The sequence below is a fragment of the Onychostoma macrolepis genome, chromosome 15, assembly GCF_012432095.1.
Source record: "Onychostoma macrolepis isolate SWU-2019 chromosome 15, ASM1243209v1, whole genome shotgun sequence".
Lineage (NCBI taxonomy): Eukaryota > Metazoa > Chordata > Actinopteri > Cypriniformes > Cyprinidae > Onychostoma > Onychostoma macrolepis.
The window spans coordinates 31,451,289-31,474,782 of record NC_081169.1 but is presented as its reverse complement, the minus strand read 5'-3'; the positions used below and the strand labels follow the sequence as shown (position 1 = coordinate 31,474,782).

At 40.4% G+C, this 23,494-nt stretch overlaps 1 protein-coding gene across 2 annotated transcripts in view; it reads left to right on the top strand.

Moving 5' to 3' along the window:
* lsamp (limbic system associated membrane protein) overlaps nt 1–23,494 on the top strand; it is a 200,415-nt gene that overhangs the window by 54,890 nt on the left and 122,031 nt on the right. The window contains exon 1 of one of the 2 annotated variants that reach the window (XM_058745325.1): nt 19,987–20,076. The exons of the other annotated variant lie outside the window; for it this stretch is intronic. Coding sequence (XP_058601308.1) covers nt 19,995–20,076 — 82 coding nt within the window. The 5' untranslated portion in view covers nt 19,987–19,994. Of the gene's footprint in view, nt 1–19,986; nt 20,077–23,494 lie in introns of those variants that run through there. 2 annotated transcript variants of the gene reach the window in all.

Sequence of the window (23,494 nt, the reverse complement as noted above, 5' to 3'; positions counted from 1 at the left end):
TCGTTAGCCATTAGCCGCTAGTGCTAGTGTTCTGATGATCTGCTGGAGGATGCAGAACTACATAATACATGCATAGTTCATAAACATACATAATAACATATGACATAATAGGCTATAAACAGTAGGGTATTAGTTAGATCATATGCTAGTCTATGTATTTTTATGCCATGATTCTCCCACAATTATGAAAACAAACATTAGACAACCAAACAATGTAATTTACTTGAGTTTCTGACTAAATGTTTTATTTAATGTTATAAATGAGTCTATGTATAAATGTCTAAAATGTTATAAATTAATCTATTTAAAAATATGTATTAAATTAAATCATTAATTAGGCTAGTGTAACGGCTCCTATCTGCGTTGTGTGTAATAATTGTGGAAACCGACACCATCTCGCGCCTCGGGTGGATCATTTAATTCTGTTAAAACACATTTAATTGAAGTGATCAGTTTCACAGCATTCTTACACAACGCCCTGCAATGACGGGTGCACATTAACCATCACAATATCATTTGGCAACAATAAAGTAGAAAAATACATCAAAATATAAAAAGAGCAACAAAAGAAATACATTTTTCAACAGTACTCACCCACGACAACCACTCTCTTGACTGGCACGAATATTAACGACTTAACCTGAACCAGCTTCCAACATGGCACCAGCCAATGAACAGAGAGTGCGGGTCGATTATAATTAAAGGGACAAAAAAATTGAATGAATCTCTTGAATGATTCAGGCATCGAATATATTTACCAGTCACTGTTTGCCACCTACTGGCATAATGTAACATAATCTTTCTTTTTTTTTTTTTTTTAAGCGTATCATTAGTTCCAAAGGTTAATTAGCCTAGTCGTTTTGATCGCGGCTGCTGTAACATCAGAGTCTATATCTGGATTAAAGACTTTCATCCCAATACGTTCGTTATTATTTAATGTTCATCACAGAAATGTAGCCTACTGTGTAAGTAGACTGTTTGTGAAGCTGTTTCAAATATAAAGCATGTGATGAGCGCTGCTCTCTCTGGATCAGAGGCTGCAAAGCAGATTTAAATATTCTGATGTGATGTGATTTCAAAGGTTTAATTGGCATAGCGGAATCATCATTTAGGAATAAGATCGTGTGTGTTTGAATCGAGATCGCGGTCTTTTAATGAATAAACGTGCTCACGTATGAGCCTATGTTTTTTTGTAGCCCATGTCATATTTGTACCAGACCTCAAAAGTAACCCCCCACTTCCTCGACCCATGGGCTGAGGAATACACTCTCACACACACACACACACACACACACACACACACACACACACTCACTCACTCACTCACTCACTCACTCACTCACTCACTCACTCACTCACACACACACACACACACACACACACACACACACACACACACACACACACACACACACACACACACACCAGGACGTAGGAAACTCAGATTTACTACAGCAGTGGATGATTTGCTTCTGCTCAGTGTTTCTCTGTGTTTTGCCTGTTGCTGGTCAGGTGTCTCTCATCAGCACGTCTCTGTGTTTAGTCAGTGCTCATGTTCTGATGGTGATAAAGTCTGTTTAGAGACAGATTGAGCTGTTTTCTGTCTAAGGCTTGAGATGTTTCTTGCTTTTGTTCAGGAGTTCAGTCGGTTCTTATGATAGATGCTCTGTGTGTCCCTGCTGATTAGTGGACATCAAACTTAATGCTGCTTTTTTAATTCTCTCTCTCTCTCTCTCTGTCTCTCTCTCTCTTGCTGTCTGTCTATCTGATCTTTCTGAAGATGTCAGACTCTTGTTCTCGTGTGGTTCACTGCAGGATTTCAAAGGCGTGTAAGTTCACTCAGTATATAGAGAACATGAGAGAGAGTCTGTCTGTCTGTTCTTCATTTATGGCAGATGAATTCAGCTTTTATAAAAACCTGTGATTTGTGATTGAACTGCGTGAAGATTCAGCTCTATCATCATCAATCTAGATTTTGGACTGATGTAGATGTCACTCCGGCCACTGCATTATTCATGAGGAGTGTTTCTGCTCTCAATGTCAGCTCTGTTCATTTATTGATTATTTACAGGTTTATTTGATGTTTGGGTCAGACTGAACGTCACGTGTGCTTTCAGATATTATCGTGATATTGTAGATTTTTGCTAGAGCAGAACAGATGATGATTCAAATAAAAGTAAATCAATAAGTCTATTTGACTCAATGTCACGAATCCTGTCCCTGCACTTCCGTTCATTCACCACCAGAGGTCACTCGCTCACCACATTGACTCTCACACCATACTTCACACTGGACTACATTTCCCATCATTCATTGCACTGATTGCGCACACACGGCTGATTGCACTAATCACACGCACACCTGATCCTACGCACACACAGATTACATGCTTTATATAAACCCTGGACTTTCTTTCCCTCACTGCCGAGTATTGTATAGCGTTTATCACTCTCCCAGCGATAGCTACTATACGGAGCCCAGTTTATTGACGTAGTCTTGCCTTGCCTTGCCTTGCCTGTTTTCCCGTGTTTGTTTCTAGCCCGTGTTCCCTGGATTAACCCTTGCCTTGCCGTTTGGACACTGTTTGCATCTCTTGGATTCTAGCTCGTGTACCTGGATTATCTCTCTGTCTTGCCCCATTGAATACTGTTCGCCGATCGTCGACCCACGCTTGTCCTTGGATTACTCTTTGTCTTGTCCCTGCCATACCTGTTTGCCATTGTTTCGACCCTGCCTGTATTTATGACCATGCCTTTAAATAAACGCTTGCACATGGATCCGCACATCTCGCGTCTCGTCAGCCCCATTACACTCAAACTGAGCTTGAAATATTGCGGATGTTCAGGTGTTTTGTGTAGTTATGAATCAGACAAGTGTTTACATCTATTGTTAGTGTGATGTGAAAAGAGAATCGTCTTTATTAGCAGACAGACTGAAAGCATTGATGACATTATCATGGGCTCGAGGCATGTCCAGTCACCTGACTGTCCCTCATTAGCGTCAAGTCACCATTATTTATATAGCGCTTTTTACAATGCAAATTGTCTCAAAGCAGCTTTACAGTACTAAATGGAGAAATAGTGTGTCGAAATAGTGTTTTGTTCTCCTCTGGCCAGACAAAACCAGCAGTTTAAATCTAGGCTGCAGCAGAGTCAGATTGTGCAGAGGACTGATCTGGTTCCTGTGGTCTTGTCCTGATGGCCGTCTAGGTGACGAGGTCCTCACTGGGGATCTGTCTCTGGGATCTAGGTGTCCTGGTCTCCGCTGACGTTCAGGGCTGTCGAGGTCGTCTCTAGGTGCTGATCCACCATCTGATCTGGATACGGACTGGATCGGGTGGCTACGGTGACCTTGGAATAAGAAAGAAACAGACTAATATTAGCGTAGATGCCATTCTTCTAACGATGTAACAAGTACATTAGGTGTTATGGGAAGTGTTTAACGGATACTATTAGAAATGCAATAGTGTATTATGTGTAAGACAGGTTAAAGAGATGGGTCTTTAATCTAGATTTAAACTGACGGAGTGTGTCTGCCTCCCGAACAGTGTTAGGTAGATTGTTCCAGAGTTTGGGAGCTAAATAGGAAAAGGATCTGCCGCCTGCAGTCGATTTTGATATTCTAGATATTATCAAACATCCAGAGTTTTGAGAACATAGTGGACGTGGAGGACTGTAATGCGATAAGAGCTCGCTCAAGTACTGAGGTGCTAAGCCATTCAGGGCTTTATAGGTAATTAGCAAGATTTTAAAATGTATACAATGTTTAATAGAGAGCTGTTGACAGAACCGGGCTAATGTGGTCATACTTCCTGGTTCTAGTAAGAACTCTAGCTGCTGTATTTTGGACCATCTGGCATTTGTTTATTAAGCGTGCAGAACAACCACCCAATAAAGCATTACAATAGTCTAACCTTGAGGTCATGAACGCATGAATTAACATTTCTGCATTTGACATTGAGAGCATAGGTTGTAATTTAGATATACAGGTGCATCTCAATAAATTAGAATGTTGTGGAAAAGTTCATTTATTTCAGTAATTCAACTCAAATTGGGAAGACTGCTGATCTGACAGTTGTCCAGAAGACAATCATTGACACCCTTCACAAGGAGGGTAAGCCACAAACATTCATTGCCAAAGAAGCTGGCTGTTCACAGAGTGCTGTATCCAAGCATGTTAACAGAAAGTTGAGTGGAAGGAAAAAGATGCACAACCAACCGAGAGAACTGCAGCCTTATGAGGATTGTCAAGCAAAATCGATTCAAGAATTTGGGTGAACTTCACAAGGAATGGACTGAGGCTGGGGTCAAGGCATCAAGAGCCACCACACACAGACGTGTCAAGGAATTCGGCTACAGTTGTCGTATTCCTCTTGTTAAGCCGCTCCTGAACCACAGACAACGTCAGAGGCTTACCTGGGTTAACTTACCTGGGCTAAGGAGAAGAAGAACTGGACTGTTGCCCAGTGGTCCAAAGTCCTCTTTTCAGATGAGAGCAAGTTTTGTATTTCATTTGGAAACCAAGGTCCTAGAGTCTGGAGGAAGGGTGGAGAAGCTCATAGCCCAAGTTGCTTGAAGTCCAGTGTTAAGTTTCCACAGTCTGTGATGATTTGGGGTGCAATGGTGTTGGTCCATTGTGTTTTTTGAAAACCAAAGTCACTGCACCCGTTTACCAAGAAATTTTGGAGCACTTCATGCTTCCTTCTGCTGACTAGCTTTTTAAAGATGCTGATTTCATTTTCCAGCAGGATTTGGCACCTGCCCACACTGCCAAAAGCACCAAAAGTTGGTTAAATGACCATGGTGTTGGTGTGCTTTACTGGCCAGCAAACTCACCAGACCTGAACCCCATAGAGAATCTACTGTCAAGAGGAAGATGAGAAACAAGAGACCAAAAAATGCAGATGAGCTGAAGGCCACTGTCAAAGAAACCTGGGCTTCCATACCACCTCAGTTCCACAAACTGATCACCTCCATGCCACGCCGAATTGAGGCAGTAATTAAAGCAAAAGGAGCCTTTACCAAGTATTGAGTACATATACAGTAAATGAACATACTTTCCAGAAAGCCAACAATTCACTAAAAATGTTTTTATTGGTCTTATGAAGTATTCTAATTTGTTGAGAGTGAATTGGTGGGTTTTTGTTAAATGTGAGCCAAAATCATCACAATTTAAAAAAAAACCAAAGACTTAAACTACTTCAGTATGTGTGCATTGGATTTATTTAATACACGAGTTTCACAATTTGAGTTGAATTACTGAAATAAATGAACTTTTCCACGACATTCTAATTTATTGAGATGCACCTGTATTTTTAAGATGGAAATTTTTTTACAAATGCTATAAACATGTTTTTCAAAGGAAAGATTACTATCAAATAGCTCACCTAGGTTCCTAACTGATGAAAAAGAATTTACAGAGCAGCCGTTAAGTGTTAGATAATGTTCTAGGGTATTATATGTGAGGGTTTTAGGTCCAATAATTAACACCTCTGGTTTTTTTTCAGAATTTAGCAGTAAGAAATTACTCGCCATCCATTTTTTTAATATCGACTATACATTCCGTTGATTTTGCAAATGTTTTATCGGGTCACAAAAAAATATACAGCTGAGTATCATCAGCATAACAGTGAAAGCTAACACCATGTCTCCTGATAATATCTCCCAAGGGTAACGTGTAAAGCGTAAAAAGTAACGGCCCTAGTACTGAGCCTTGAGGTACTCCATACTAAGTCCATGCTAAGGCACTTCCACTAATGCTAACAAGTTTTCTAGTCTAAAATGTTGTGGTCGATAGTGTCGAACGCAGCGCTAAGATCCAGTAGAACTAATAAAGAGATACAACCACGATCAGATGATAGAAGCAGGTCATTTGTAACTCTAATGAGAGCAGTCTCAGTACTATGATACGATCTAAATCCTGACTGGAATTCCTCACAGATACCATTTTTCTTTAAGAAGGAATATAATTGTGAGGATACTACTTTTTCTAGTATCTTTGACAGAAAAGGGAGATTTGAGATAGGTCTGTAATTAATTAATTACAGTCAATCAAGCCAATTAGGGAAGCGTATAGTTTTTAGGGACAAACGCTTCAGTATGTCCCGCTCTAACTTCCTATTTCAGAAAGAAATACATCATTCTCATGCGTCTCACGTCTCGTTAAAATTCGTCCCCATGATCCTCACAATCACATTAGAGATGCGTGTGTGTGTGTGTTTGTGATACGCTGAGCTGATTGACTGATACGTGTTTATCAGAGAATGTGATCAGATGATTTCATGACACACACACACACACACACACACACACACACCGGACACATACATACACACCAGCAGTGTTAAACACACACACACACACAAACACACACGTTTGTTTTTGTGAATTGTAGGGACTCTCCATAGCTGTAATGGTTTTTATACTGTACAAATTGTGTGTGCTATTGCCCTACACCAACCCTACACCTAACCCTACCCCTTACAGGAAACTTTCTGCATTTTTACTTTCTCAAAAAAAAAAAAAAAAACTCATTCTGTATGATTTATAAGCGTTTTGAAAAATGTGTGTGTGTGTGTGTGTGTGTTTCGAGGGCTCTGGGGTCGGTTCTGTGTGTTCATGTTCGGTCTGACTGACTCACTGACTTCTGTTTCCAGTCAAGCTCTTCTCTGTGTATCTTTGGTTAATGAGCAGCCTAGAGAACAGGTGCATTATGGGTAATGTGAGTAGGGGTTCTGGACTGAGTAATTGATGTGACACTCAAGCCAAAGGTCCTGCAGTTTGATTCATTATGAAACGATCTGATCTGCCCTGACTGACACACACATACACACACACACACTCTCTCTCTTTCTCTCATATACTGTACTGTGTGTGTGTGATGTGTGTGTCAGTGCTGCCCTCTAGTGGAGCTCGTCTGATTTAAGGTTTGGATTCACTGAGAATCTTCTCACGATTTATCAGCTTATTTTTCGTAGATCATCCTCATTCCCCCCACGTTGTTTATTCAGCAATGAATTTCAAATATCATTTATTGTAGCACCAGTGAATTTCATAAATATCTGTGACTGTTCCTGATCAGGTTGAATAAACTTTAATTTGCTGGTTTTCAGCTCCAGAGAGAAGGAAACGCTTTTGCTGATTGTCTTTATTCCAGCTATTAGAAATTACACACTTTTATTTAACTTTGTTCAGAGCAGAATCTCTATTTTTACCAGTTGTGTCTGTGGCTGGTTATGATCAAATATAAAGACAGTTAATGATGTTCTTTATAGAAAGAGAGTTTTCTGTGCTAATGAGCTTTGAAATAAAATAATAATCACATCTAATAAATCTGCAACATTTCTCATTGATTACCATTAGTTAATGCATTAGCTAACATCAGCTATCAATGAGAAATATAATATAATGTTTATAATTGCACAGCATGTTAGTTCATAGTGCATTAACTATTGTTAACAGATACAATTTTAAATTAAAAAAAAAGTATTATTAAATGTTAAAATCAACATTAAATTGGGTGTAAGTATTGTTTATTGTTAGTTCATGTTAACTAATGTTAGCAAAAGAATGTAAAAAGTTATTAATCAACCAGAGCAGGACGTATTTACAATCTGTTTTTATTTATGCATTTATTTATTTACTTTTGAGAGGAAAAAACAAGCAAAAATAATGAAGACTGACGCTGGATGCTCAGGAATTTAGCACAAAAATAATGACATTCAATGGGACTGTTTTTACTCTGAAACAATGGAAATAGATTTTGTAACTGTTTTCTATGAACTTAATAAATGTAGTTAGATTTTGGTTGTCGTTCTTTGACCCAATTCTCACCTGAATATACAGTTCATCTGAAAAAGATCATTCTCTCATCATCTACTCTCCTGCATGACGTTCCAGATCTGTGTGACCTTCTGTATTATGATCACGGCTTTATACATGAAGTTTCTCCAGTGTTTTTATTCAATACGGCTGTTCAGAGATTAAATAAAAGCGGCATGAAAGAGTGTGTGTGTGTGTGTGTGTGTGCAGTGTTTGGAAGGTTACTTTGGAAATGTAATAGGTTACAGATTACAAGTTACCCTACTTAAAATGTAATAAATAGTGTAACTTTTCAATTACTTAAAGTAATGTAACTGATTACATTTGATTACTTTGATTACTCAAACATGTAAACCAGGCAGGGTTAACCTTACAGTAGTACTCAACACTGATTACTGTCAGACTTTCTAAATCCTTCATCACTTGAATTAAGATTATAATATTTTAATTTTAAAGAAGACATTGGATACAAAATATCTTAATTTATCTTCATTTACATATAAATGTGTCTTAGCAGTGTGTGGACACAACCACCCTACAATGATCAAAATTCACTCCTTTTTTTTTAATCCCCCAAAACCTAACTGTCTCAATTATCAAGCCATTTTGATTTTGGAGTGAATACCAGTGCTCTCTTCCACCTTCAGTACCGTAACCGAGGTGAGACCCTTGAGCAAGGCCCCTAACCCCCAACTGCTTGTAGTACACTTGAACCCATCTTTCATACACTAGTACACTCAAGTGTACTACAAGTGGTAGCTAAATACATTTTTTAAATACAAAGATAGTATGTAAAAAGTGCATTTTAGTTCATATTCATGGTGTCTCAAAATGGCACAGTTGAGTACACTTAGATGATCTTAAGTTGACCTTAAGAAGTACGAAAGGATAATTTTTAGTATATTAAGTACAAAATTAGTGCGCGAAAAATAGAGAACTTTAAGTACATTATGGAAGTGTACTTGTTTTTCACCTGGGAGGGGCGGGGTGAGCAGAGCTCATTAGCATGTAAAGACATATGCAGCGAAACGAGTTGCTGTGAACAGAGCTGTTTTTGACAAGGTAAAAAGGGTGTTGTTTTGCACGACCACTAGGACCATTTCAAGAATACCCTAAAGAATCATACCAACTTGTGGAAAATAGGCATCCGATGTCCCCTTTTAAGCACTGCCACCACACAATCAGACTTACTTTAAAATCATTCTGAGGTTAAATACAGATTTAAAATCATAACAAGAAATAGTTTAATAGCTATGATACTAACAATGTCACAGTTGTGGTGCGGGAAGGATGCAGGAGACTCGAGGTAGGTAAATACTTATTTGTTTATTAACAATAACAGTAACACCACGGAAATAGACGAGTGAACGGACTTATAAACACACAGGAAGTAATCAGGGAGAACAGAATCAGGTGAGGTGTAATCAAGGAATAATCAAATTACTTTAACAAGAACAGGAAAATAACCAAATAAGGAAACTCAGGAAGGACAGGGGAAAAACAAACAGCAAAGAGTCCAGAACCTTGACAAACAATGCCTTAGAAAAAAACTGTTAATCTTAAAAAAACATAAAAATAAAGCATATACATAAACCCATATAGGAAATATAAGAGTTACTTCTGAAACATTGGTTGTTTCATATTTTATAGCAGTCACGGCAATTTATGAAAGAAATCAATTAAATCTGTACATGGGGGTGTGTGTGAAAAAAATCAGATGTAACCCCCTTTGTAATCCTTAACATTTTCATAAGTAACTGTAATTTAATTACACATTTTTTCTTAGTAACTGTAACTGTAACTGATTACAATTACTTTTATTTTGTAATTAAATTACGTAATTCCGTTACATGTAACTAGTTACTCCCCAACACTGTGTGTGTGTGCATCTGTGTGTGTGTGTGTGTGTGTGTGTGTGTGTGTGTGTGTGTGTGTGTGTGTGTGTGTGTGTGTGAGTGAGTGTGTGTGCGCTTGCGTGTGTCTGAGTGTGTGTGTGTGTGTGTGTGTTCGGCCAGTTATCTGTGAAGTCGAGGTTGACCGTATCCAGGATGTTCATGTGTGCTGTTGCCATGGTAACAGCAGCGTCTCTGATGCTGGACAGATGTGAGTTAGAGCTTTCCGTCACAGAAACGGCTGCTGATGAAATCAAATGAATCACTGTGATGAGTCTGTGACCTCTGACCTCAAACACACACAGAGACGTTAAAGCCAGGCCTCATCATTTTTCCTGCTACTGTTATTGCTGCCACATTTGATGTGTTTTATAATAAATATGTGATAATCTGTGATGTGCTGGACTCATATTCTTCTCTTCTGTGAATGATGGACAGCTCTGTTATCAACATCTGTAACACATCTGTGTCCATTTAAAAAAAAAAATCACAATGACAGTAACACACAGGGGTCATGGGGTCACAAGGTCACGGTCATCTTGTGATCTGTAATGATTGTTGTTTTTTTGTATTATGCACATTTACGTCTATTGTATGTGTGCTACTGAACACATGATTGTTGTGTTTTGAGTTTAAATTCTGTAGTTTTTTTTTTGTGGTGATGGACGTGCTGCCATAAATGCTGTCAGTGGATCGAACCCAGAACATTCACTCAAGCATCCTAAAATAAACCCGGTTCTGCTTCATGTTGCATCATACCTGATCTCAGAGGGTTTGTGCTGTAATAAGGGCTGTGTCCAGCAGGGGTCCCTGTTTCACAGAGGAAATGACATCATTCAGCTGCTCTGTGAAGCTGTGTGAGAGATTTTTAGCATGAATACAGTGCTCCCGACAGATGTCAGTGATGAGAAACACAGCAGAACCGGACTGAGAGCAGCCAATCAGAGCTCGTCTCTGTCTGTGTGTGTGTGAAGGCCAGATGAGAGAAGCCACGTTTCTCTGTCCTGTTTCTGTGAGCTTACAGGAGCGTCACATCATCATTACCGTGAGCGAGCGCTGAGGCCGGGCAGATGCTGCATCAGCAGGAGGCTTTCACGTGTTTATCTGAAAGCTGCTTGTGAAAGTCAGTCGCAGCAGGACTCGTCAAGAGTTTCTCAGCCTCCGCTCGTCGTCTCGAGGTCTCCCTTTAAACCGTTAAAGTTCCTCTCGCCATGCGTTTGTGTTCTTTTGTTTCATAACCGGTTTTTAAAGCATCTGAGGATTAATTCCATCTGTGAGGGAAAACTGCTGACAGATGGACAGATTATGTGGATTAATGCAATTAGAGGTGAAATTAATTAGTAATGAGCAAACACTATATTACTAAACAACAGTGCTGCAGATAATGTAGTATTTATGCTAGATCTGTGCGGATCCTGTTGTTTTTCATCTAAAGAATACATTTATCTAAAGAAATATTTTTAGTTCAGTATTTGTTACTACTATTATGTTTTTTTTCACTCTTTTTTCAAACAAATCATTAGTTTTTTTTCTCATTATTCTAATGCTTGAGTTGACAATTATGAATAAAGTTGAATTATTCACAATTCTATACTGAATTAATCAAGAGAGTTTTTAGTTTATTATTATACTGTCAGAGATCGAGTTATACAATAATCATCATTTCTTGGCATGACATGCGCTGTTAGACCTTGATTGAACACTGAATCAACCGATCCGCACAGACTACCTGATAGGTCTAAATGTGCAGCACAGCACATCCCACAATGCATTGCGCTTGCCCTGACCTTCCGTTTCTAGTGTGATGAATGACCTTAAAACAGAGATCACTTATAATGTCTGTTCTGAGCAGATGAGCGGACGGCATTCTGCATGTAATACTGTGAGTGAAGCAGAAGTTTCCCACAATCCCCCGCAGCAGCGAGCTGACCATAGCGCTGCAGATGTTTTGCAGTTTAATGGCTCTCTGTCATGAGTGTCTGACTCTGAGCTGAGCTCGTGTGACGGTTTGATCACATCAGACGTGATGTGCTGGTGAGCATTAGCACGCGGGTGTTTGTTTGCTCGTATGTTAATACATTCACAGATCCGTGTGAAGAGCCGTTAGGACCGTTTCTGGCCGCATGTGCTGCAGCTGGAGCTGGAGCTCTTTTACTGGTTGCTATGGTGTCATGGGTGGTTGCCAGGGTGTTGCTATGCAGTTACTAGGGTGCCTCCTTCATCCGTGGGATTTTCGATCGGATCACTCTAAGCTCTGACGCGAGTATCAAACATTTCCTCCAGGTCTGGCGTTTAAAGTTTCTGCATGATATTTCCACTGTTTGTGATGTAATTGCTGGTAATATAGTGCAAGAACAGAATGAATCCTTTGTGTTTTTCACTGCTGTATTAATTTCATCAGCTTTTCGTCATCACAGTCGAGAACAAGACTCATTCATCAGTATTTAACCTAAAGAAACATCAGCTTGGAGAACGATGTTCGTCCGTACGCAGACAGAATAATCAATAGTAATCAATAGCGGTTTATTCAGAAACACGAGAACCTGAAGCTGCTGTTGCCATAGTAACTGCTTCACACATCTGACGTGGAAACATGTTTGATATTCATCCAAACTGACCGCTTCCATCTGCACTCGAGCCGATTAGCACTAACTAATCCAACAGAGTGACTGTCTGCATGTTAACCAGGACAGAGTTTCTCTCTCAGCAGCACACACACTCACAGTCACACACACACACACACACACACACACACAGGAGACTTTCTGCTATTTCAGATTCTCAATACACTCCATTCTGTGTGATTTATAAGCGTTTTGAAAAGTGGGGACATGGAGTAATGTCCTGAAAAGTCACCTTCTCCTTGTAATACCCGTCATACCCTTGTCATTATACACATTTATGTCCTCATTTGTCACAAAAACGCACACACACACACACACACACACACACACACACTTGAGGGATCTATGAATATTGAGGACTATTGACCAGTTGATGTCTGATTCTCGTCTGTGATCATGTGGCTTTCTTCAGTGAAAGTGTGTGATACTATTTAAACTAAACTGAGCTAGACAATGACATCTCTGAATTCAATAATGAAATGCCTTTAACTGAAAATTGAGTGTTTAATCTTATCATTATACATTACTGACACTTTATTCTCCAATTTGATGCTGTTAAGTGCTTTGACACAATCTGTATTGTAAAAGCGCTATATAAATAAAGGTGACTTGACTTGACGCACTATAGACTGTTCAGAGAGGGAACATTTCTTTCTTTCTCTCTCTCTCTCTCTCTGGAGTGAGGGGGCGTTCTGACCTCACTCGACCCTGTGCAGAAGGAAACATGGCCAACTGCTTCCTGTCAGCTGCCACTCAAAGGCCTGATGAAAGAATGTGGGGGAACAGCTCATTTCTCTGGAGGAAGAACAATCTCTGCTGTATCTGCAGCCAATCATCGCTCTGTCCTCTGAAAGCCCACGGCGAGAGTCACGAGCGCTGACCACACATCCCACACCAGCAGATCACATCAGACGCTGTTTCTGAACACTCACTTTCATCGTATTGTGCTTCGGTTGTTATTTAATCACTCATGTACATCTAAACTCCACATGAACACAAAAGTATTGTTTCATAGACACAGTGACACGTCTGTAAACATGATTCTTTCGTAAGCAGCTCGTTCTTCGCTAATGAGTTTCACGTCCAGATTCACAAAGTGCCGTCAGTTCTCCTGTGCCAAATAACTAACAAGAGAACAGATTCAGAGCAGAAAGCAAGATTAAATCGAGTGTGTTCCTCACATGAGCGTGGCTGTGGTTTTCTAGGCACGTCAGGTGTTGCTGCAGGATTTAATTGACCGTCCAAAAGCTTTTTAGCCATTTCATGTAAATCAAGGGAGAGTTTGTGCTTGACACTGAATGTTTTATATTCACAGTGTTCCACAGACAGAGTTTGCACATGAATGTTCTTCAGGTCCGTCCCCAATCTGAGTGACCTGTTCAGAGCGGGTCTGTGTGATACGGGTTATACCACAACAGAACCCTTTCAACTTTCATCTTTAACCCCTTTCAACTAATTGAGCAGCATACAAAACTCTGCATATCTGTCTGACGTGTTGTATTTTGATTTGACTTGATGATATGATGTGTCCAGTTTGGGTTTGCAGGGTAGCTGTGTAGCATAATTTACTATGGTGACAAAACCCGCTCAAAACCAACCCACCTTCTTGAGCCCGAAAACTCAAACTCGAAAGTTTACTCAAACTAAATGCGATCTTACCTGGGTAAAAACTGAAACTGGCTTCATGCTACAGGCCACTAGTGACTGAAATAAACCTGTGACACTACTGGAGATTACATACAGACTTAAGTGTGAGGGTTTGTCGGCTCTCTAGTTTGGTGTTCAGGCTCTGGACTCATTTATCATCTGGACCTTCAGCTTCAGAACTTTCACACACAGCAGTAACACAAGAAAGAAGCACTGGAGGTCCAATCACACAATCTACGATCCATCATATGAAGACAAGCATTCATCTCATGACTCAAGGTTAGAGTAAACAATGAAAACATGTTTACCAGAGAGAACACACACTCAGAGCTCTTTGTGTTAGAGAGTTTAATGGTGCAGAATAGTAGAGCAGAACTCAAGACTTTTTATAAAAGCATTTGCTTGCATCAACTGATTTTATTTTTATTTATTAGTTTTTTTTCTGCCTGTTAATGCTTCTTTTTTGCTGTTGAGCAGAAAACGCAGATGTTTCATCCGAATGATTAATTTTACGTCTGTTTGTTTGGCGCTGTTGTAAATCTACATGATTTGGGTTTAAACTGTGTGTTCACGTGTGCAAAGGTTGAAAAAGTTGAGTTTCTTAGTTTCAATCTCCTCAAAAAAATGTTTAAAATTCCTGTCATCCACAACAGTGGCGGTTCTAGACCACAGTAACTGGAGGGGGGCCGGTAGGGGCCACTTGAGCTTTTTGGGGGCAACATACTTTCAGGATTATTTCAAATCATTTTTCTATAGAAGCGTAGGCGGGTGAGGCTAAAAGTACTCTAATGTTAGTGTAATCTATTAATTACACACATCATTTTAGGCAAGTACGAGATATGGGTGTCATGTCATACAATATTTTTAACACGACTGAATTTGTATTTAACATGATCACAATTTATTAAAAACTTTGAAAGTTACTAAATATAACACTTTCACTGCCAGGGTTAATCAAACAGTGAATAACATCATACTGACTTCAGTCTAGTGTGAGTTTAAGCACTCTCAGGAAACTCTCCCGTTATACGCAATGAAGCCATCTACACTGTATGATAAATGAATCTCTTACATCGCACGCACATCTGTCGTTTATGACGAGAGAATTCACGAGAGAGCAGAGTTCAGTCAGCGAGTGCGCAAACTGAAGAAAACTCCTGCGTTTTAGCAATAACTCATCTGAACTACACTTGATTTGCAACAGCCGTAATAGATTTAGTTGAATTGTACAGGGTCATGTTTGTCCAATTTGGTTACATTTTTTGCACCCAGAATTGTTTGGTGTGACATCATTCCAAATTTAGCGGGACCGGATGTTGCTGCCAGCGGTACTGATGTATTACAAGAGCTCTGTTGTTTTTTCAGTACTTCATTTATACGGTGAAAGACATGTCAGTTTGTTTGTGTTGTACTTTAACTGAAATCTGATCTGGTCAAACTCAGACTCTTCAACAATTAGCGATAGATGATGTCACTTCCTGGAGCGTAACATCTCATTATGGAAGTGGCTTTTGTTAAAGGATATTACAGGATAGAAAGTGATAGTGAGGACAAAGGAAAAACACCTGTAACGCTTGTGAATAATAAATGAGCCGACAGGATGAGTTCATTGCATTTATTTTCTCTCTCGGCTGCTTTTTCTTCATTGGTGGCTCACCGCCGCCGCTCTGATATTTAATATATTGAAAGTGGTTTTCTCTCCTCAGTCAGAGTCAATATGAAACTGTCACCTTCCATCAGTGTGACGTGAATCTATTTCACTTTGTCTTTAAAACTGGACTTTCACAGAAAATCATTTCATTTGGCGTCTGGCCGGTGCCAGCGATGGAGGGCCGCACGGTTCAATCGCGTTTATAGCGCGTCTGATTATTAAAGCACAATTAATCTTCGCTGCGGCTCTCAGACAAATAGAAGCACAAAGTCTTTGATGTTTTGCAGTGAAACTCTCGGTGAAGATGAAAGCCACTCTGAAGCCTCCAGCGTTTTCAAGAGTATATGATGTGATACGACACGCTGAACCTTATTTTTCATATTCATGTGCCTGATTCTCAGAGGAAATGAAGAACCAAGGAAACGTTTTGAAGAAAGAAAGAAACTAAGAATGGACAGACTCAATGCTTCCTTCAGCAGTTTAAAGGAAAGAGAGACACACGAGAGAAACCCAAGAGAAAAATACTGCAAGTACACATATATCACATACAGGTGATTTTAGCTCTGTGGACTTTTAAGGGAGTATTATATTTATTTAAAGCATGAAACGTAATGTAACTGAACACATGAAGTCATGTTACGTCTCTGTCTGTCTGCAGACGAGTGCACCACATGAGTTGGTCAGCAGGTTTCTGGACACTTTGAGTCTGTCTGAGTCTCAGCGAATCTCAGGGAGTCTTTTGTGTTTGTAGTTCAGATCAATATGCATTGGTTCGGTCTGGACAAGGAGGAAGAGATCTGACACACGCCGAGGTGTAATCAGATGATAGATGGGCGGCGAGAACCTCAGGGACCCTCGGGCACATTTCTGATTCTTCACTGTGTTCAACTTCAAAGCGTTTCAATTAAGACTCTCCAGAAGGAAGCATCCGGGGAAAATGGTTCGATAAAAGTTCAAAGGTGTAAACACGCTTAGACTGTCCTGTCATATTAAATATGAAGAGATGTTCCTCTAGAACGGCCCTCCTGCAGAACGTCGTGATACAGCGGTGCTGGATCAGAGAGAGCAGCATCTGAACATCACGCTACACCTCTGTCCTGACGACTGATTCATTCACTCCCGTTCGTCCAGCGATTCGTTCACACTGATGATCGATTTCACAGTAGACCAGAATAATGCTCATCCTCATTCTGAATCATTATTCATATGATTGTTTTTAAATTTAATGTCTCATGAAATCTCTCCTCATCTTGTTGTTTGTGTGTTTGTTTGGCTTTTCTCTGTTTTGTGACACTGTTAAATCGCTGGTAATGAGACGGTTCCGCCCTTCAGAAAACCTCATTTATTTCACTTTTATTATGTCAGGCGCCATCGATGTTTTAATAGAGTTGCTCTGGCTGTATTAACGGGAGGAAATTATTTGACCGATGTCATGAATTGGTCTCATTCATACTCGTCTCCGGCCGGCTGGAGAAACTGATCAGCAGAATCAGGATGAATGTGTGTGTAGATGAGCTTTTCCTTTCACTCTGAGTTCAGTGTGTTTCTCCAGAGATTAGAACGTGCTCGTTAACGACTGATGTTTCCACAAACCCCCAAATCACCACGCATTCGCCATGATCACAGACAGAGTCATTCAGACACACAACATCTCCGTCAGGGTTTCTGACGGATCGTCTTGAACGCAGATCAGACTGATGTGTTTAAGGTGATGAGATCTGAGCTGATCTGAGAGTCTGTAGCTCATCATGTGATCACATCATCAGCAGAATCATGTTACACACTAAATATTCCATGGAAGAATTTATTTTAAGGTGTCTTTGTTACACAGGTTACATGTGCTTACTATTATAATAACAATAAATTATGCATAATTGCATGCAAGTAACCCTGATGAGCCAAACTCTAATCACACAGCAAGTGCATGTAGTTAATTAATATTACTCAGTACTTAAATGTATAATTACACTGTAAAAAGGACACCTTAAAATAAAAGGTTAACCACAAATTTCATCTCAGTTTCTGTGCTGTTGTTGTGTGAACCTGCTTGCTTTTGCCTCAGAATAGACTCCTCTTTCTTTCTTTCTTTCTTTCTTTTTTTTGAGATTTATTTTTGGCATTTTTGCCTTTATGATAGGACAGTTTAGATCTGACAGCAAGTGAAGTGTGAGAGAGAGAGAGGGGATCGGGACAGATCCGTGAGCCGGGATTCGAACTTGGGACACCTGTAGCTCTTTCTTTCTTTCTGTATTTTATTACTTAGTCTTGCATTCCCAGTGCATCAGTCTGAGTGATTTGAGTGCTTTGAGCAGTTGCAGCGTCAGGGTTTGAGGACAGAAACACTCGTGTGTTTGGATCGCGTCCTGAGCGCTCGGGTCGAGTCGGTGAAGAGCGACAGCTGTTGCGGTGAGTATGATGGATAGCGGCGCGTCTCGTCACATCTGTGATGCTCTGATCAGCCTAATAACCAATCAACAGCTTCATCAGAGCAGAGGTGCGTCTCTGAACACCATCGTGACGGCCAAGGGCAGATCCATGACATTTATTAAATTGTTTTCCTGGCTGACATATCACATCTAAACCTGACCTTTAGCGCTCTAAACACGCCTGTAAACGCACCGCGGCTCTTACGAAGCGCCAGAGACCTTCTCTGCACAAAGCTTCAGTTTTTGTCCTCCGTTTCTCATCTGTTTTTCTCTTTGATCTCTTTGCTGATAGAAAAGATGGTTTCCAGACAGCTCTGTCTTCCTGAAGCCATGAAACAAAATCAAACAACAGTGACGCTTCACGCCGCAGAAGATGGAAACGTCACGTCTGGAGTCGGTTCGTCGTACAGCAACCACAGAAACCCGTTTGCTGCTGAAGTAATTAAGTGTCACAAAGAGCTTCACTTCTGTGGAGACGCTCCAGCGAAGCCGATGCGGTGCTGAATGCGTCTGAGATCCGCAGCGGCTCTGGACGCTCGTCTGTCCTGCAGGCCGCTGTGTCTCAGTGTTTCTCTTTCATATTAAAGCCGAGCGTCTGACAGAATGTTCAAAGTGTTGCTGATCAAAGGCGGTGCGTCATTCCTCGTTCTGCAGCTTTCAGGAGCTTCATATGATGCTCTCATAGATGCCCTGGTGTTACTGCAGCGCTGCATGTGAATGAGCCGCACTGATTCACACTGATGTCGAATCAGTCGCTCTGAGCATCTCAAACATCGCCGCTGTGTTCGTGTCCGTCGCTCTGCATTGAGAAGATCTCTGATCCGGGAGCCATAAACTCCTGCAGATCCGGTGGAGATTCCGATCTTCTTGTATTACTCTATCGTTAGCGTTAAAGGGACAGAAGCGAGAGCGTGTTTCTGTCTGTGTTTGTCCAGCAGGAGCTCTTGACCGTCAGCATCTGTTGACCGTGACGTTCATCTTCAGCTTCATAACTCTTGACGTGTTGAGTTCAGGGATTTCAGATGTTGAACACCTTACCAGGTGATCTCCTGCAGTCTGTGTTTGTAATAAACACCAGTAAGATGAGACACGTCTAATGAACTCGTCTGACTCTCGCTAACTGCTAGCTAGCAGCACATTAGCGTGATGTAGCGTTTGCAGGGGGCAACAGTGAAGAGGTCAAGAGGTCAAAGCATTCAGACTTACACAGTCTTCATCAGAGACTGATTCATAAATAACGATCCGTCACTGACGCCGCTTTGTTTATATTCTCCAGTTAATGAACACGCGTGTCAAATGATTTTCTTCATGATGGATTTCGACTATTAAACTTTATCAAGTGTGGAGCAGAGAAATTAAATTATTCATCAAATGGCCGTTTTACAAACACACACAGGTGAAGAATGAGCCGAGAAACATTTCTCGAAAAGGAAAGTTTAGGACAGGAAACAATGGTTTAATAAACATCTAAATCTGGTTAAGTGAGATAGTATTAATTAAGTAAAACAGCGCTGTGATGGAGCCCCAGCCGAAGATCAGCTCTGTTTCTGTCCCTCGTGTGTCAGCTTCAGCTCAGATCTGATCGGACGGGAAAGGAAAGTGTTTGTCTGCAGGGTTCCTCTAATTGTCGACATGAAAAGACCTTCTAAAGAAACGCCTGCAGAAGAAAAGAAAAGAAACGAGGGCTCTGTGTTTCTTTCAGCAGCTCCTGCTTTAATCACACGTCTCTGTGTAGCAGCTTATGAATTATACATATTCATTTGTTCACTTTTTGTGTTATATTCCAACCTTACAAATACTGAGAATTGAAATGAGTAATTTTTTAATGAGAAATGAGCTATGTTTTATAAAACTGACAGTCTTTGTGTTTTAAAAGTGAAGGACAGAAGCCGGAGGTCAGGTGATCGCCGAGGAAGAGTCATGTGATCAGATGCATGCTGGGAAATGGTTCAGCTGCAGTCTGCTGTTGTTTTAGCAGCGATCCATCAGTCTCACCTCGAGAGGAACAGACTTTAGGTAATGTGTGGAAGATATGCAGAAATTTAGTTGAGTACAGCATTAATATTGTGATCATGAGCGTCCATCATTAGCAGTGATTGTGTGTGTGTTTGCATGTTTTTTTATGTGTATGTTTGTGTGTGTGTGTGTGCTTTTGTGACAAATCAGGACATAGATGTGTATAATGACGAGGGTATGACAGGTATTACAAGGAGAAGGTGACTTTTCAGGACATTACTCCATGTCCCCACTTTTCAAAACGCTTATAAATCACACAGAATGGAGTGTATTTAAAATCTGAAATAGCAGACAGTCTCCTGTAAGGGGTAGGTTTAGGTGTAGGGTTGGTGTAGGACAATAGCACATACAGTAAGTACAGTATAAAAACCATTACGCCTATGGAGAGTCCCCGTAAACCACAAATTCAAGTGTGTGTGTGTGTGTGTGTGTGTGTGTGTGTAAGTCACTGCACACTGTGATTTTAATTATAATTTGCCTCTCGCTGACCGTCAGAGCGGATACTAGTCTGATGTTTGGCAGGTGATGGAGCGTAAGATCTCTCATACGTGAGAAAACAAACTCAGAATAAACCAGATGTGGCTCCATGATGGACATATCCAAATCTGTTGTTCTATTTCTGAGATGTGAGGAATATTACAGCAGAATAGAAGAGATGAGCGTTAAAACTTCTAATGACATCAAAGATGAATGTAAAACCATCTGTATATACAGTATGTGGAAGCAGTGATAGACCATGTCTGTTTTCCTGTCCTGATGGAGACTCTCATTTAATTATCTTGTTTTTAACCTGAGCTGATGATGTACATTGTCATTTTTCCTGCATGGAAACGGTCGCCTGTTGCTGCTCTCATTAAAGATGATTTCAGTCATTATGAGGACATTATGTTACAGGGTGCAGGTAAAAGCTCAAACACACACTGACGCTTTCACAAGTGTACAAACAGACACAAACGCTGTCTCATCGACGCTAGTCTTGGGGTTTGATCCGCCGGAGATCAGAGCAGAAGCTCCTCAGACTACAGGAGGATTTCCGACTCCCTGCAGTGAGAAGAACTTCACAAACGCTGAAGAAAGGTTTCCACACGAGTCAAACCTGCAGGAATGACTGCGAGCTCGAGCGCAGAGACGCTGCTCTGGTTTCTGTCTCGCTGTTTTAGCAGACGTGTCTTTTGTTCTGTGATTGAAGGTTCAAGGAATAATTCATAAAAATCTCCATTGTGCAGCATGATAAGCTAACCTTCCAGAAAACAGTATTTACAGGAAACATTTACGTCCTGCTCACAGAATCTAAAAAAAAGTTGATCATTTATGTGAAATAAGTCATAAGCTCTTCCATCGATTTCATAGTCAAGTCACCTTTATTTATAAAGCACTTTTAACAATACAGCTTGTGTCAAAGCAGCTTTACAGTATCAAATATGAGAATAGTGTGTCAATGATGCAAAGGACAATAGCAAACACTCAGTTTTTAGTTAAAGGCAGTTCATCATTGAATTCAGATCGTCCAGATCAGTTCAGTTCTAATAGTATCTGTGCAATCAAGTCAAAGATATCGCTGGAAATTAAGTGTCCCCAACTGAGCAAGCCAGAGGAACCAAAACTTCATCGGTGACAGAAAAAAACCTTGAGAGAAGCCAGACAAAATAATAACTGACACGACACACTGGACAGTGTCCATCTTCTGATGATCTTCTCATCTTCAGCAGAGACTCATGCACAGCGATCACAAAACACACACGTGAGGACACACACCAAACTTCTCACCAGGATCATGTTCAGTTCAGTTATTATTGTGTCTTGTGGAGTAACTCTTAATATAATAATTTTAGGAGGCCAACATGCAGATACTTTTAGTGTATTTGTAAAGGATACACATCTTTCAGATTCATTCAGCTAATAATTCGACTGTTTTCTCCATCTGTCATGGATCTGAACCATTGTTAGTTTGTCTTTCATATTCTCATTAACGGTGTCTAATTTTGAGGATTATTCTACATATGTGATGTGATACATCGGTTATATATATTTTTAATCGTATGTAACGATGTTCCTGGCGCTGGTGAGTAACTGTGTTTATGCAGTTCTTTCTGACGGTAGATGATCGTAAACCACAGCAGATCTCAGGTGATGTTCTTCCATCATGACATCGAGTCTAGAGCTTTCTGATGTTTGATCGATGATCCAGACCTCCCCGCTGGCTTCGCTTCATTAGTATTTCACTAAAAAACAACAACTTCACCGAGTTTCAGATGAGTAACTTCTGAAGGAACATAAAACATGAGGCTAAGACCTAATTAAAGGAGATTTTATTATTCACTGGCTCTTAATGAAATCATTAGAGTCTCCTTTGATTCACAGCAGATGCAAAAGAGAAGTAGAAAATAGAAAAGATATTATTACATAAAAGATATATCTATACATATATGTGTGTGCATTGTGTCTATATATCTCTGTTTCTGAGTTTTTCTCTTCTGCTGAACAGTCGTCGTGTCCTGGGTTGGCTCTCAGTGCTCCACAGAGTCTGTTTCTGACAGTCGTTGTGAATTAATGAGGTCCAGATCTCCTGATGTTCTCCTCTCAGTTATCAGCTCTCACGTCCAGACACACTTCTTGTGAAACCGAGACACATCTGATTCTTCTCTTTGTCTTTGGGAGCAAAGTTTCTCCTCAGACTGCTGCTGCAGTGATTCCTGGGGGTTTGAGAAAGTGATCGTCAGGACAAACGTCTGTCTGTTTGTGTTTAATGAAGGCACTTCTGCTTAATAGATGACAGATGATGTGATGTATGAATGCTGAACGCAGCTCTTGTTTAATGAGCGACAGCTTCGTTAGGAACCCTGATGAGACTCAGATAGAGACTCGCTCCTGTTCTTGGCTTTATTGAGCGTCTCACGTTCTGCTGTAGAGAGTGTTTCTGCTCTTAATGTCTGAAGGTCACATACAAGAGTTTTACTATTCTAAGCATTTCGGTTTTTGTTCAGAGTTTCATTTCGATTGAGCAGAAACCCAGAGATGCTGATTATAGATCTAAAACACACTAAGATTAGTCTGAAATGCATGAGCGTCTGCTTTCATTATGAGACGCAGGCTTCAGTTCTGTAGTGTGAACACAAACTAATGCTGGTTTACTGCTGCTACAGTGCGGTAAAACACGAACATTAAACATTACTCCTGTGATGTGTCGTATCTCCACCAGAAACAGGACGGTTAAATAGAAAACATCTAGGACATTTGATTTTTAGGAACTGATGTGATGTGAAGTGTCTCTACATGAAGCTGATTGGTCAGTAACACAGACTGATGACATGGGAAAAAGAGAAGTCGTTTGACATTCAGATACTTTCTCACACACACACACACACGCACACACACACACACACACACACACACACACGCACACAGGCACACATGCACA